Source organism: Anthonomus grandis, chromosome 10, assembly GCF_022605725.1.
Source record: "Anthonomus grandis grandis chromosome 10, icAntGran1.3, whole genome shotgun sequence".
Taxonomy (NCBI): domain Eukaryota; kingdom Metazoa; phylum Arthropoda; class Insecta; order Coleoptera; family Curculionidae; genus Anthonomus; species Anthonomus grandis.
In genome coordinates this window covers 16,696,269-16,708,831 of record NC_065555.1, presented here as the reverse complement: position 1 = coordinate 16,708,831, position 12,563 = coordinate 16,696,269, and the positions used below count along the sequence as shown (strand labels likewise).

At 33.8% G+C, this 12,563-nt stretch overlaps 1 protein-coding gene across 4 annotated transcripts in view; it reads right to left on the bottom strand.

Annotated features, from left to right (window-relative positions):
- The window catches only part of LOC126741555 (myogenesis-regulating glycosidase), an 88,618-nt gene that overhangs the window by 50,399 nt on the left and 25,656 nt on the right, over positions 1-12,563 (bottom strand). The window contains exon 1 of one of the 4 annotated variants that reach the window (XM_050448021.1): positions 8,484-8,776. The exons of the other annotated variants lie outside the window; for them this stretch is intronic. Coding sequence (XP_050303978.1) covers positions 8,484-8,554 — 71 coding nt within the window. The 5' untranslated portion in view covers positions 8,555-8,776. Of the gene's footprint in view, positions 1-8,483; positions 8,777-12,563 lie in introns of those variants that run through there. 4 annotated transcript variants of the gene reach the window in all.

Sequence of the window (12,563 nt, the reverse complement as noted above, 5' to 3'; positions counted from 1 at the left end):
TACGCTGTAAAGCAATACAATTAAATACCGAAATGTTATCCTACTTTAAGCCCTAAACATTTTAAGAGGAAGTGCAAGATTTACTTATTTAATCAAAGTAACCAAATTTAATATTATTAAGATTTCTTTAGATCTTAGAACCTTAAGATTATTGGAATATTTGCATTTATATATATATATATATATATATATATATATATATTTAGATTAAAAAAAATTATTAGATTAAAAAAAAAAATATATATATATATATATATTTTTTTAATCTAATAATTAATGTTTTTAATATATTTTCTGTGTAATAAAAGAATCAATGAACTAATAGTGTAGTAATTTAGGTAAAATTTATATATTTCTTATTTTAGTTTAGCTAATAGATATATCTAAAATATTATTATAGTGTTTATGTCTGGTTCAGTTGAGTAGCTTTAAGCTAGAGTTGCGCCAGACTTAAACTGCATTAAAACAGAAATGAGGTATTGTAAAGTCCAGTGCAACGATATATTAGAATGGTCACCCGTCAAAACACCAGCATTCCACCTGCCAAACAATGTCATCCACCTTCTATTTACAGGCCTAGCTACTAGTTGCCCGTATTATTGGATTAATATCTTAAAATCAGTGCTGAGATAAATGTCTTCTTGCAGCTGAGTGGATAAGGAGCAAAAAAATATTTTTACTATTAAAGGGAAAAGAGAGAAACCTTTCCAAAATCAAATTTTAATGCGAAATAAACAGACACTGCTGTAATAAGTGGTTTAATGTAAAATCAAAAAAAGGAAACAAATTAGTCATCTATTGAAACCGAGACCATTTTAGGCATTTTTTAATAAATGTCTAAAAGATTTTCTTGACACACATTATGAACTGCTGAACATCGAGTCAAGTTATTTTCAAGACCAATGGAAAATATCAATTGGTAAGCCTTTCTAAAATTAACACTTCGTCCACAATTAACGATCTGGGTATAACAAGTATTTTACCTAAGAGAATTTCGAGCGAATACTTTACATTCAAATATACAGTGCATCCCAAAAGTTATGTCTAAATTCATTTAAAATTCAGGGGTGTGTTCGAAAAAAAAACGCTCGGACCCGTCGATTTTTATTTCTTAAATTTTTGTACGTGAAGTTTATATATACAGGGTTGCTCAAAAATAAATTACGACCATCAACTTCATTTTTTCAAATGAAAGCAATTTTTTTTATTTCATCTTTGAATTTCTGCGATCAATAAATTTCCGGAGTTATGGCGCGCACTTCTCTGCGAATTCTCTCTTTCAAGTCGTCTAGATTATTTCGCCTATTAACAAATACCTTCGACTTGAGGTATCCCCACAAAAAAAAGTCCATTGGTGTTAGGTCAGGCGACCTAGTGGGCCATTCGAGGAGCGCCATCTTGTTGGAAAATTAGTTCTTCGTCAGGATAGTCTGGGTCCAATGGATTTGGAAATAAAGCTAGTAATGCTGGAACTAATTCAAAATTCAAATTGGAGAAAATCGAGATACACTTGTCCGTTAGAGTCTGATCAAAGAAAAAGGGACCTATTACTCTTCCGCGCACTATTCCACACCACACATTTAGTTTTTGAGGGTACTGGGTGTTCATTCCTCCATCATCCAATGCGGATTTTCTGTTGCCCAATATCGACAATTTTGTCTTTTCACACTACCATTCAAACAGAACGTGGCTTCATCGGAAAAAATAACATTTGTTACTAAATTATTATTTAGATTGCACATGTTTTGCAAGCGTTCACAAAACTCATTTCGCCTATCGAAATCGTCATCAAATAACTCTTGCACAGGAATAACTTTGTAGGGGTGATGAGGATAATTTATAGGGCTTTTTAACTATTCGGTGAACTATAGATTTCGCCATGTGTAAATTTGCCCCAATCTGCGACAGAGGAGTGCATGGATTTTCTTTCAAAGAAAGCAAAACGTCAAGTTGTTAATTTTCATCTCGACATGACGACCAGATTTCGGCAGATCTCTAACATACCGAATTCTCTAAATTTAGCCTCTATTCTACTCACTACCTTTTGACATATAGGAGGACGATCAGGATGGTTTTCATTGAATAATTGAGCAGCTTCTCTTTGAGTACGTGTTCTATCACCAAACCCAACCATGCACAGAATTTATATTTTTTCTCATTCGGTTAACTTTACCATTGTGAAAACCGCAACTTTGCTTATACACTTCACACTAATTGACAATATCTGTTTGGCGTAACAATAGTAATGTTTGGTCGTCTTTTTTTTGATAACTGTTGACTTTAGGTATAGGACATGATGATACGTAGAATTCCACGCGAAATTCGAAAATGAAATAAAAAAAGGTGCTTTCATTTGAAAAAATGAAGTTGATGGTCGTAATTTATTTTTGAGCAACCCTGTACGTACAAACTTCACGTACAAAAATGCGCAACTTGAAATAAAAATCGACGGGTTCGAGCGTTTTTTTTTCGAACACACCCCTGAATTTTAAATGAATTTAGACATAACTTTTGGGATGCACTGTATGAACGATTATATTCCTATCACACAGAGCGGCTTTAGAAAAAATTTAAAAAAAAAATTTTTAATATTGCAGATGACATAGTTAGAGTTTGGGATAAGAATATGAATACTGTTCTGGTATTATTATATTTTTCTAAGGCGTTCGACACCATCAATCATAATTTGTTGCTGGCTAAACTCAAATATTATGGATTAAAAAATTACTTTTTTGTTCTTTTGCAATCATATTTAACCAACAGAAGTCAGCGCATATTCTCCGATAATAGACATTCATATCAAATAAATATTGCTTGTGGTGTCCTTCAAGGTTTAATAGTGGGCCCTTTGCTTTTCATAATTTATACACCTGATATACTAAGGTCGTTAATATATTGCAAAATGCAGGCATTGGCTGATAACACTCAAATTTACTTTTGTTTCGAGGCAAAGGATTAAAGGGAGGCTCAATTCTATATCAAGCAAGATTTAAAAACGCTCTAAAACTCTTTATCAAAATGCCATAATTTAAAATTGAATCCATTTGAGTCCCAACCCAGGATCTTTGGAAATAAAAATTAAAAAAAATTTCTGAAATTTGAGAATCATTTTGGATGGCCAATTAAGATTTAAAGAACACTTAAATATAATTTTTCAAAAAATTTTGGCAATTAAGACTATAATATACTATAAAATAGACATATATTAAACGTTAAGTTAAAAAAACAACTATGTGAATCTTTTGTACTATTACACCTTAATTATTTTTGATTCTTCATGCTCTTTGGATCTTGAAAGTTAATTACGATTTCAAAATGTGTATGATTTAAGAAAGTTTGACCATTCAAGATATACCGTACTTATACAATAACACCTCTGTCTTTGAGTGGGTGTTGACTTATATCGAGATATTGAGTGGTTTAGAATGGATTTCCAAAGGCTGTTGTATGTTGGCGTTTTTATAATAGAAATGAATAATGATCCATCTTCCCCTACCACCTTTTCGTAGGCATATTCATAATTTAAATGTTAGATTGCCTAAAAAAATGTTAACGATTCCACTCCATCGGAGTACTATATTTCAAAGATATTTTCATATAACGCAGTAGTAATATACAATAAATTACTAGTAAATCTGTTAATTTTTAATTAGTTTGTTGTTTATTTTGTGGAATTCGAGTTCCCAGTCTGAGAAATGTGTTTTGAGTGGTACTCGGGGTAGTTTATAGAACTATATTATAGAACTATGGGCAGTTTATTTGCTTGCAACATCAGTTCCCGCTGAATTCCCGAAACTTTCAATTCCCATGAATAAAAAAAGGTGATTTTACACACGTGTAACATACAAAATTTTTTTTACTACCGAAGAAAACTTTGAAAAAATCAAAAATATCAAATTACTTTACGGTAAAAAAACGTCAAAACATTTGTTGACAAATTATAAATTAAATGTCAAATTGCTTTTGACACACCCAAATAAACGTCCAATTAATTGTGCGTAAAAAGTGAAAATTTACACACCCTGGGAAGTATGTAAAGTGAGCACTTTACGCACGGTAGTAGCGTTGATTGAATATTTGGGAAATATTGCCAAATATTCAATCAACGGTAGTAGCGTAGGGCGTTCCATAAAAAAGGTTTTTTATGGAAATTAAAATATTTATTATTTTATAATTATTATAGATTTTTTAATAAGTTTTTATTATTCTACGTTTATGACGACGGTTGTCCCTTGATATAATATTATGACAATATCGGTATTTACTTGTGAAAAGAACGGCTTAAATCGCCTTTTTCCCATGGTGCGGCACAAACGGCACAGGTTTTTACTATCGTAACAGTTCACAAAAACACTGAAATGACTCAACCTCAATGATATCAACACATACCGGGTGGTGCGTCGCCGAGCGGAACATAGGAAACTAAATTTTCGGTTCAGGTAAAACCAGACACCAGCCACCAGCAAACAATTTGTTATAAGGCTTTGTCTAATCTGACGTACAGCTGAATACAAGAAATGTTTTTTTTTGCGTTTTATCAATCTCACAACCATACATTCAAAGTAAGACACGCGCGTTAACATTACTTTTTTATCTAAACTTTTATTTAATATAACGATGAAGTTATATTAAATATTTATATCTTTTTTTTCGTCGATTGAATAATTCATACTTGCTTTCAAATATCGACTGTCACTAATTTATTGGCACTTTTCCTCACGTCAGTGACAATATTCATTTTACTGGTGCCCGTTTGGTTTTACCTGAACCGAAAATTTGCTAATTTTGCAATTACATTTAATTGAATAATTCAAGATTTGCTTATTAAAATTTTTGAAACTTTGCACGAGGGTTTGCCAGATTGGTCTCTTCAAAAAGTTATCTTACATTTTTTCTATAAAATGTACAGGGAAGCCAATAATTGACCCCCTTAAAATTTACATAGGATTTCCAATGTTCCGCTCGGCGACGCACCACCCAGTATAATAATGTTAAATTAACATTATTATGTGTGTTGATATACAGGGTGTTTCGGTTTTTTTACAAAATTCGGTGCAAATATTTTAAGAGTGTATTGTTGGAATTAAAATAAGACTTTTTTTTTCTATAAACATATGTGCTAAAATGCACCTCCTTAGAGCTACAGCCGGCGCAAATTGCTTGAAGAAAATCGATTATTTGGAACTGGCTACACTTATACGTCAAATCTCTGGAAATTCGCAAGTCCTAATTGTTTTGGGCCCTCTTGAGATTTTCCGTTCCAAAAATGGTGTAAACCCAATTTTAGGAAGGGATTCAGGAGCGCTTACCCTTTTGATGGCCTATATCTTTTATTTTTAATAAGAAATTTGAAAACGAACACCATCTAATTAGCCATGAAAAAATCTAAAATTATCATTTTTTGCATTTTTGGATAAAATTAATTTGATTTGACAAAAAATAAAATAGTCACAGCTCTCTTCGTTTTTTCTAATTTAATATATCAATCAGGTTTATTAATGCTTCCCTTTCGTTTATCAGCGATTTTCTCAAAAATGCTTGATTATATCGAAAAAATGCAAGAGATAATAATTTTATGTTTTTTAATGGCTAACTAGATGGTGTTGCTAGATTCTTAAATTTTTTATAGAAAACATAAGATCTGGGCCATCAGAAGGGTAAGCTCCCCTGAATCCTACCCTAAAATTGGATGTACACCATTTTTGAGACGTAAAATAAAAATAGCATCCAAAAATCGGAGACATAAGCATTGACAAGCACAAGGACAGAAGAATTAATGCATAATTGCAAAAAATCGATTTTCTTCAATAATTTTTCACAGGCTTTGAGGGGGTGCATTTCAGGACACATGTTTATAGGAAAAAAAAGTCTTATTTTAACTCCAACAATACGCTCTTAAAATATTTGCACCGAATTTTGTAACATCTTGTATAGCTGAAAACTTCCTCTTTTTAAAATGCGTGTAAATTTGACAACAGAGAATCGATGAATATGTTTGAAAACAAAACACCCCCCTTGCCCCTGTGCACATTTTGAACTCAAATAAAGTTGTTGTTTACTAATTCTAGTCTTTCAATGTTCTAAGTATATATTTTTAATTATAACATGCTTTATATACCTATTTAATTTTTAATTCGTAAGTATTATATGTATTACGTATTGATAGATCTCAATTAAGGTGTGCTAATTGGTTCAGTAGAGTAGCTATTAGCTGTATTGTGCCAGTCTTCTATAACTAACATTTTTATTTTTTAGCTCTATATGGATTATTATTATTAGTATTATTATTAAAATCACTGCTGAGGTGAATATTTTATTAATTTTGTGCTTATAATGAAAAGGAGGTTTTACAGGTTAATGATTCTCAAAAATCACTGCAGAAATAAATACAGTGTCATATTCAAGTTTAGTAAAGAGAAAATAGTTTTTTTAATATTTAGAGGTCGAAACATTAAAAAGCCCGAGATTAGTTTTATGCGTGCATTCAAAAAATCATATTGTTTACTGTTAATTTTTAAACAGTATACAGTAACAGTAGTACTGAAAAGAAGTACTGTATACAGTACAGTAGTTCTTTGAATGATGAAATTAAATCAGAAATTGCTGAAGCAAGTTTTGTAGCAATTATATTGGATGAAAGCGCCGATGTTTCAAAGCAGTCGCAACTTTCGGTTGGATTTAGATATGTCTGCTCTGACTGTGATGTGTTTTGTGTAAGATTTTTAAAATTGGTTAATGTTAGTGAAGTGCGTTCAACGGGACCATTTGAACAAAATTTCTTTTTTTCTTCAACTCTCTTCTCAACTGTCTGGAAGTAAATAAAAACTAACCTAAATTGCCTGGACAAAACGGAAACTGATCTTCACTATTTGAGATAAATGAAAACCAGCTTCAACTACTTAAAATTTATCAATAACTAACTTCAACTTACTGGAAGTAACTACAGACTGACCCAGCTATTCGGAAGAAATCTTAACTATCTAAAAAATGATTGTAACTGCTTGAAACTAAATGAAAACTAACTTAAACTGCCCGAACTAAATAGTAACTGACCTCAACTGTCTAAAATAAATAAAAACTGACCTAGCTATCCGAAAGAACTCTAAAATGTCTAAAAAGGCAACTGACTGTAACCGCCTGGATGTGAATGAAAACTATCCTAAATTGCCTAAACGAAATGAAAACTGACGTCCACTGTCTAATACAAATGAAAACTAACTTAAACTGACTAGAAGTAAAAATAAAAACTAACTTAAATTGCCTGGACGAAACGGAAACTGATTTTTAGTATTTAAAATAAGTGAAAACTTCCTGGAAGTAAATAAAAACTGACCCAGCTATCTGAATGAACTATTAACTGTCTAAAAATTATACTGACTGTAACTGCCTGGAAGAGAAAGAAAATTAACCTAAATTGCCAAAACCAAATGACGTTCACTGTTTAGAATAAATGGAAACTAACTTAAACTGACTAGAAGTAAATAAAAACTAATCTGAATTGCCTGGACGAAATGGAAACTGACTGTAAGTAAAACTACTGGTAGTAATTGGAAACTAGCTTTAACTGCTTGGAAGTAAATGAAAACAAACTCAAATTGTCTGATCAAAATCGACCTTCATTTACTTCACTAGTAAAGAAAAATTTACCTTGCCTGGATTTCTTTGTTCTAGAAGAAATAAAATATCTGGAAACTGACCTTAATTTCCTGAACAAAAATGGAAACTGACCTTAACTACTTGAATCGAATGACATCTTTTGGCTCCCGATCTACATTTGGAGTAGTTTTTCCAAAATTTTTGCCAATGTTGCCATTACCAAGCGAATTTGTATAGACCTCAGGATATAAAAATGCCTTCTTGTGCCCATTTTACAAAGGCATTCCAATAAAAAATAATGCAGTCAACATAGACAGAAGGAAAAACGAAAAATAAACGGTTCAGAGACAAAACACTTTTGCGATAATCGCCTGGTCTAATAATTTTTACTTCACCTTTTAGAATTTTTTTAACACTGATTGGTTTTATCATTGACGACAGTCAAAAAGAAACAACCAACAAATTTGTTCACCAAATAATGGCAAAACACTTCAACTTCAACTTTCTATCCGCCATCATGTGCAGAAAGTCGTAATTTCCATCCGTGTGTCAGAAGTAAGGGAAGTTGATCATAATTCCAACTAAAGGGTGCATATTTTCTAATTCTTGATTCTGATGGCCGTGGGAAAACCAAATTTACATTTAAAATAGGAAAATGGGACGAGCGCGGTATGTATGACATTAGTAAGAAGAAAGAGAAGAAAATAGGTTTTCCTAAATGTTTTCTTGCAAAGATGATGTGTAGAAAGCAATATGTTGCACCCATGTTCCCAAAATAAGTGCAAAACAGGTGCGTGAGGAACCAAACTTGAATCTTAGTATGTCATTGATTTATTTACGGTAGTTTTTATTTGCCAAATATTCGTTAAAAGCAAACCTCAATTTACCTCATTAGGGCATCCTCTTCTTCCTCACTAATACGCACCTCAGGTGTCGAATAAGGGGTTTGCACAGCCATTTTTTCACAAACACAACAATTTTATCGACAATCCACGAACGAATTAATTTAATTTTCTTAAACCAATTTTTTATTAATAATAAATAATAGCATATACGCGCACGGAAAACACTCCTACATTTCCGGTACAGAATACGGTTTCCCGGCGTAAATATGCGAAAAAAAAACTATGTATGAAATTTTAACCGAAAAACCGCAAATCAGTAAGTGATACGTCGTTTGCGAGTTTGAATGATGTGTGCAGGTGCCTATTCTTAATCTTATCAGGCTGTTAAATGTTGTGATTTTTAATTGAATTATATGTAATCCGAGATAAACGTAAATTAGATAACGATACAGAATCAAACACGGTTGTATTAGGCGCTATATGTACAAGAAGCAATTTACTACTATCATAGAAATATTGCTTTTTAATCACCAAAGGTTCGAAGGACCAAAATTATTTGGTTTTTGATTAGTACACTTTCATGTGACAAATTCGACTATTTAGCACTTACCTTAAGACTAAAAAAACTTAATTTTTGTGTTTAAATTTCAATTTAACACCTTTTTGTATTACGTCGTGAAGAACTTGCATAAATTAGCTCAAGAATTGAAGATCATATGTTGCGCAACACAATATAACTCAGGGCTATGATGCTGTAGCGCAACAACAACATCCTGAGTTCCTTCAGGAGACACGATAAAAGAAGAAGAAGAGAAGATTTTATACGATACGGTGTTAAGGCGCATTTACAACTCTTAGTAAGTACTTCGCGGACGGCGCTTCGTCTATTACTTTAATTTACTTATTACCACCCATGGTAAATTTAATTTAATTTAATTTACTACCCATAAGACTCGGAGCATTCATCTATATCGACACATTTCACGTTTGAAAGAAGTCAAGTGCAAAATCGAATCCGCTCGCACAACATATCAAAAAATGATATCACTTTTCTGCAACACTAACCTAAATTTAAAACTTCGACATAAAATGATCAAGATCAAGTACTACATTTGGTCCATACTGTTGTATGGAGCAGAGAGTTGGACCTTAAAGCAGTTAGATGTTGGCTTATGACTTTACTGAACTGACTCTGGGACAGTTTTTATATATCATTGGTGAGAAGAAGATGGGTAAGAACAGATTTATCGGGATACTTCGTAAGACGGAAAGCAGAATAGGCAAAGATGGTACCTGCCGACACGTGTTTCTGCTTTTTGGCTTCTTCTGTTCGTGATCCCTTATATTTTTTTTCTTCACTTTTTCTGGTTGCCCTGATCTGAAAAACCCAAAAATTTCATCAATCAAAAATCCATCTTTGCTTTGTTCTGCTTCCCGTTTTACGGATATCCAGATAAATCTATTCCTTTGCTATTTGACTATCTGTGCTAGCTTTATTCTTTGAAATAATTGATGTTGATGTCTCATAAGATATATAGATTAATACTTATAGATAGGACCCTCCCGTAAGAGCCAATAGAATACTGAACGTCGATTGGCTGTTGCGCCCTCTGAATTTCGAGGAGTAGTACTAAGCGGTAGTGAAAATGGTTTTGTGACGTCATAATAGCGGATAATTTAAAATTTGATTATGTTGCAAAATTTGAATTTTGCTCTACTATACCGTGCGCTTAAAATTAGTGGGAAATGAGAGGTTCTTTCAGAAATTATAGTACGAGAGCAGCGCTGCAGAATTCAAGTTTTAGTTTTAGGGCAGCATACCTAAGACTTGCAGATACCGGTTGAGTCAACAGTGACTGTTAGAACTCCAGTTAGGTCTGCTATAATCTCTCTGTGCCGGGACAGTAGCCACGCTATCCTAGCTTTAGTTGGGTCTTTCCAATTAATATTGCAGATACCACATTAGGAGGTGATCTTTCTTCCCCTCTTGCTCTTCTTGGTAGAGAATTGCTGTGTGCATAGCAAAACAATAGATGAAGGGAGTAGGTCCCGGTTCTTCAGCTGCAGTTCGAGATTCCTTAGGAACGTTTGGAGGATTTTCAGAAACATTAGAGACTGTAACAGTGCGAGATGCATCACTTCCAGGTTCGACTTTTTTTCCCTTTTACGTTTTCTCTCAACCTCTGTTGCAAACCAGTTGCTCTAAATCCAGAATTCTTCTTCTTCTTTCCTTTCGAATATCCACCACTTGGTGGACCTCTGGTCTAACCTCTAAATCCTGATTTAAAATTCTCTGATTTAAGATTCTCCGTCACTTTTTGACTTATCCCTTTCAACAATCTGTTCAGTCGTTTCGGAAATTGTTATTTTTGGATACAGCCTTGGAAACGAAACTCCTTTCTCTACTGATACGATAATCTCTCTTCATTTTCTTTTCATTGGGGCTAATACAGCCACATCAACAGGCTACATCAAATGTGTGGCGTTGGGTGGGAAGGGAGTTATGCAGATATTATTTGTACCCCATGCCTCTATCCCCTTTGGTGACAAGTGGCTTGCAGGTTGTCACCAACGAGACCAACTTGGCCGTTAGTCTCTCTAGTGGATTTGACGTAGATTTTGTTTCTCGTGGTCCACCTTGCGTCCAGTTGTCGTAGACACTCCAACCTTTATATACAGCCATTGGTGGTAAAACGACTCCATTGGCATTTTCACAAACCATTAAACTGATGGTATCACGGGAATTCTCCTTAACTCTTTCCACTTTCTTCGTGTTATTTAGTACCACCACCTTCCTGGAGCCGGGATTATCAGTCACGTTCCATCATCAGTCAAGTCAATATTATTAAAGAAATTTAAAATTTCATCACGATCCACTGATACTCTGAATCTCTTTATGTTTGAAGCCATTTTGACGCTTAAATAACTCTTTTTTATAAATATATGTAAGAAATCATATCCTGCGAAGTTATTTTTAAATATTCGAACATTTTTTTCCTTGTTTGTCCAAGAATTCTTTAATTACGTCACGAATATCAACCTTTGTGCGAGGAAAACCCCCATTTAGCTATAACACCCAATGTCTTTAAAATGAGATCCTCTTCTTTATTACTTAAAACCTTTGACGATCAACTGATTTCGAGTGGGCACCAAGAAGTCTTCACCCTAATATAGTTCGTTCTACTTTCAAAGTTTCAGCTGCAAATTTTCTCGATATTACTGGGTCTACCGCTTGGTGCAAGCCGTTCCCTGTGTAATTCCGGTAAGTTCTGGTTTCAACAGGTTTTTTAAGTACAAATCGTTTTTAATCTTTATTTACCTGTAACAATAGTAAGCTGGCGATAAAACATAACCTAAAATGAAAATTACGTGGTGTGCAAATTACGCAGGATGGGCAAGTAGCCCCAATTTACGGTACCCTTTGGACTTGGTCACAAAATGGCAATTCCTGTGTTCACGTGTTTGCGTGTTATGTTGTTGTCCAGGTACAAACCTAAGTCCCTGACCTCTTGCTTGATCTGCAAAGGTTTTTGGTTCATTAATTGCTGGCTGAGTCCTTCAAGATTCCTCCTTTTTTCGTGACAAAATTTGAACTGAAAATATGTCAGGTTTAACAGAGAGGTCCGTTTTCACGCACTACCTTCGGATAATCCTGCATTTCCTCTGCATGAAATTACACAATACCTCAATGAAATTAGCTGTGATTGTAACTAGTTTATCGCCTACATAAGCCTGCGCATAGAACCCTTCCTACTAAAGCTGTCTTAGGAGATCGTCCATGAGTAGACACCGAACTTTACCGACAGGCAACTGTCGTCAACACTCTTCCACAGCTGACCCAAGAAGCTGGTGTGTTCCTGACCTATAGAGCGTCACAGAGTTCCTTGGTTTTTGCTTTCTCAAAGACTTCTTCAACGTCAAAGAAGAGTGATAATGCAACCTCATTATTTTTGATGGCCCTTCCTGCCCCCTACTGCGTGTAAAACAGGTTCAGTAGACCGCCCTTTGGTGTACATGCGTTGATTCTTATGAAGTGAATTTTCCTTCAGAATTACCTCAGTTAAACGTTGTGAATTATGATGTAATATGTAAGTGCAGGAAATAATTTACTTCTTCTGGTGT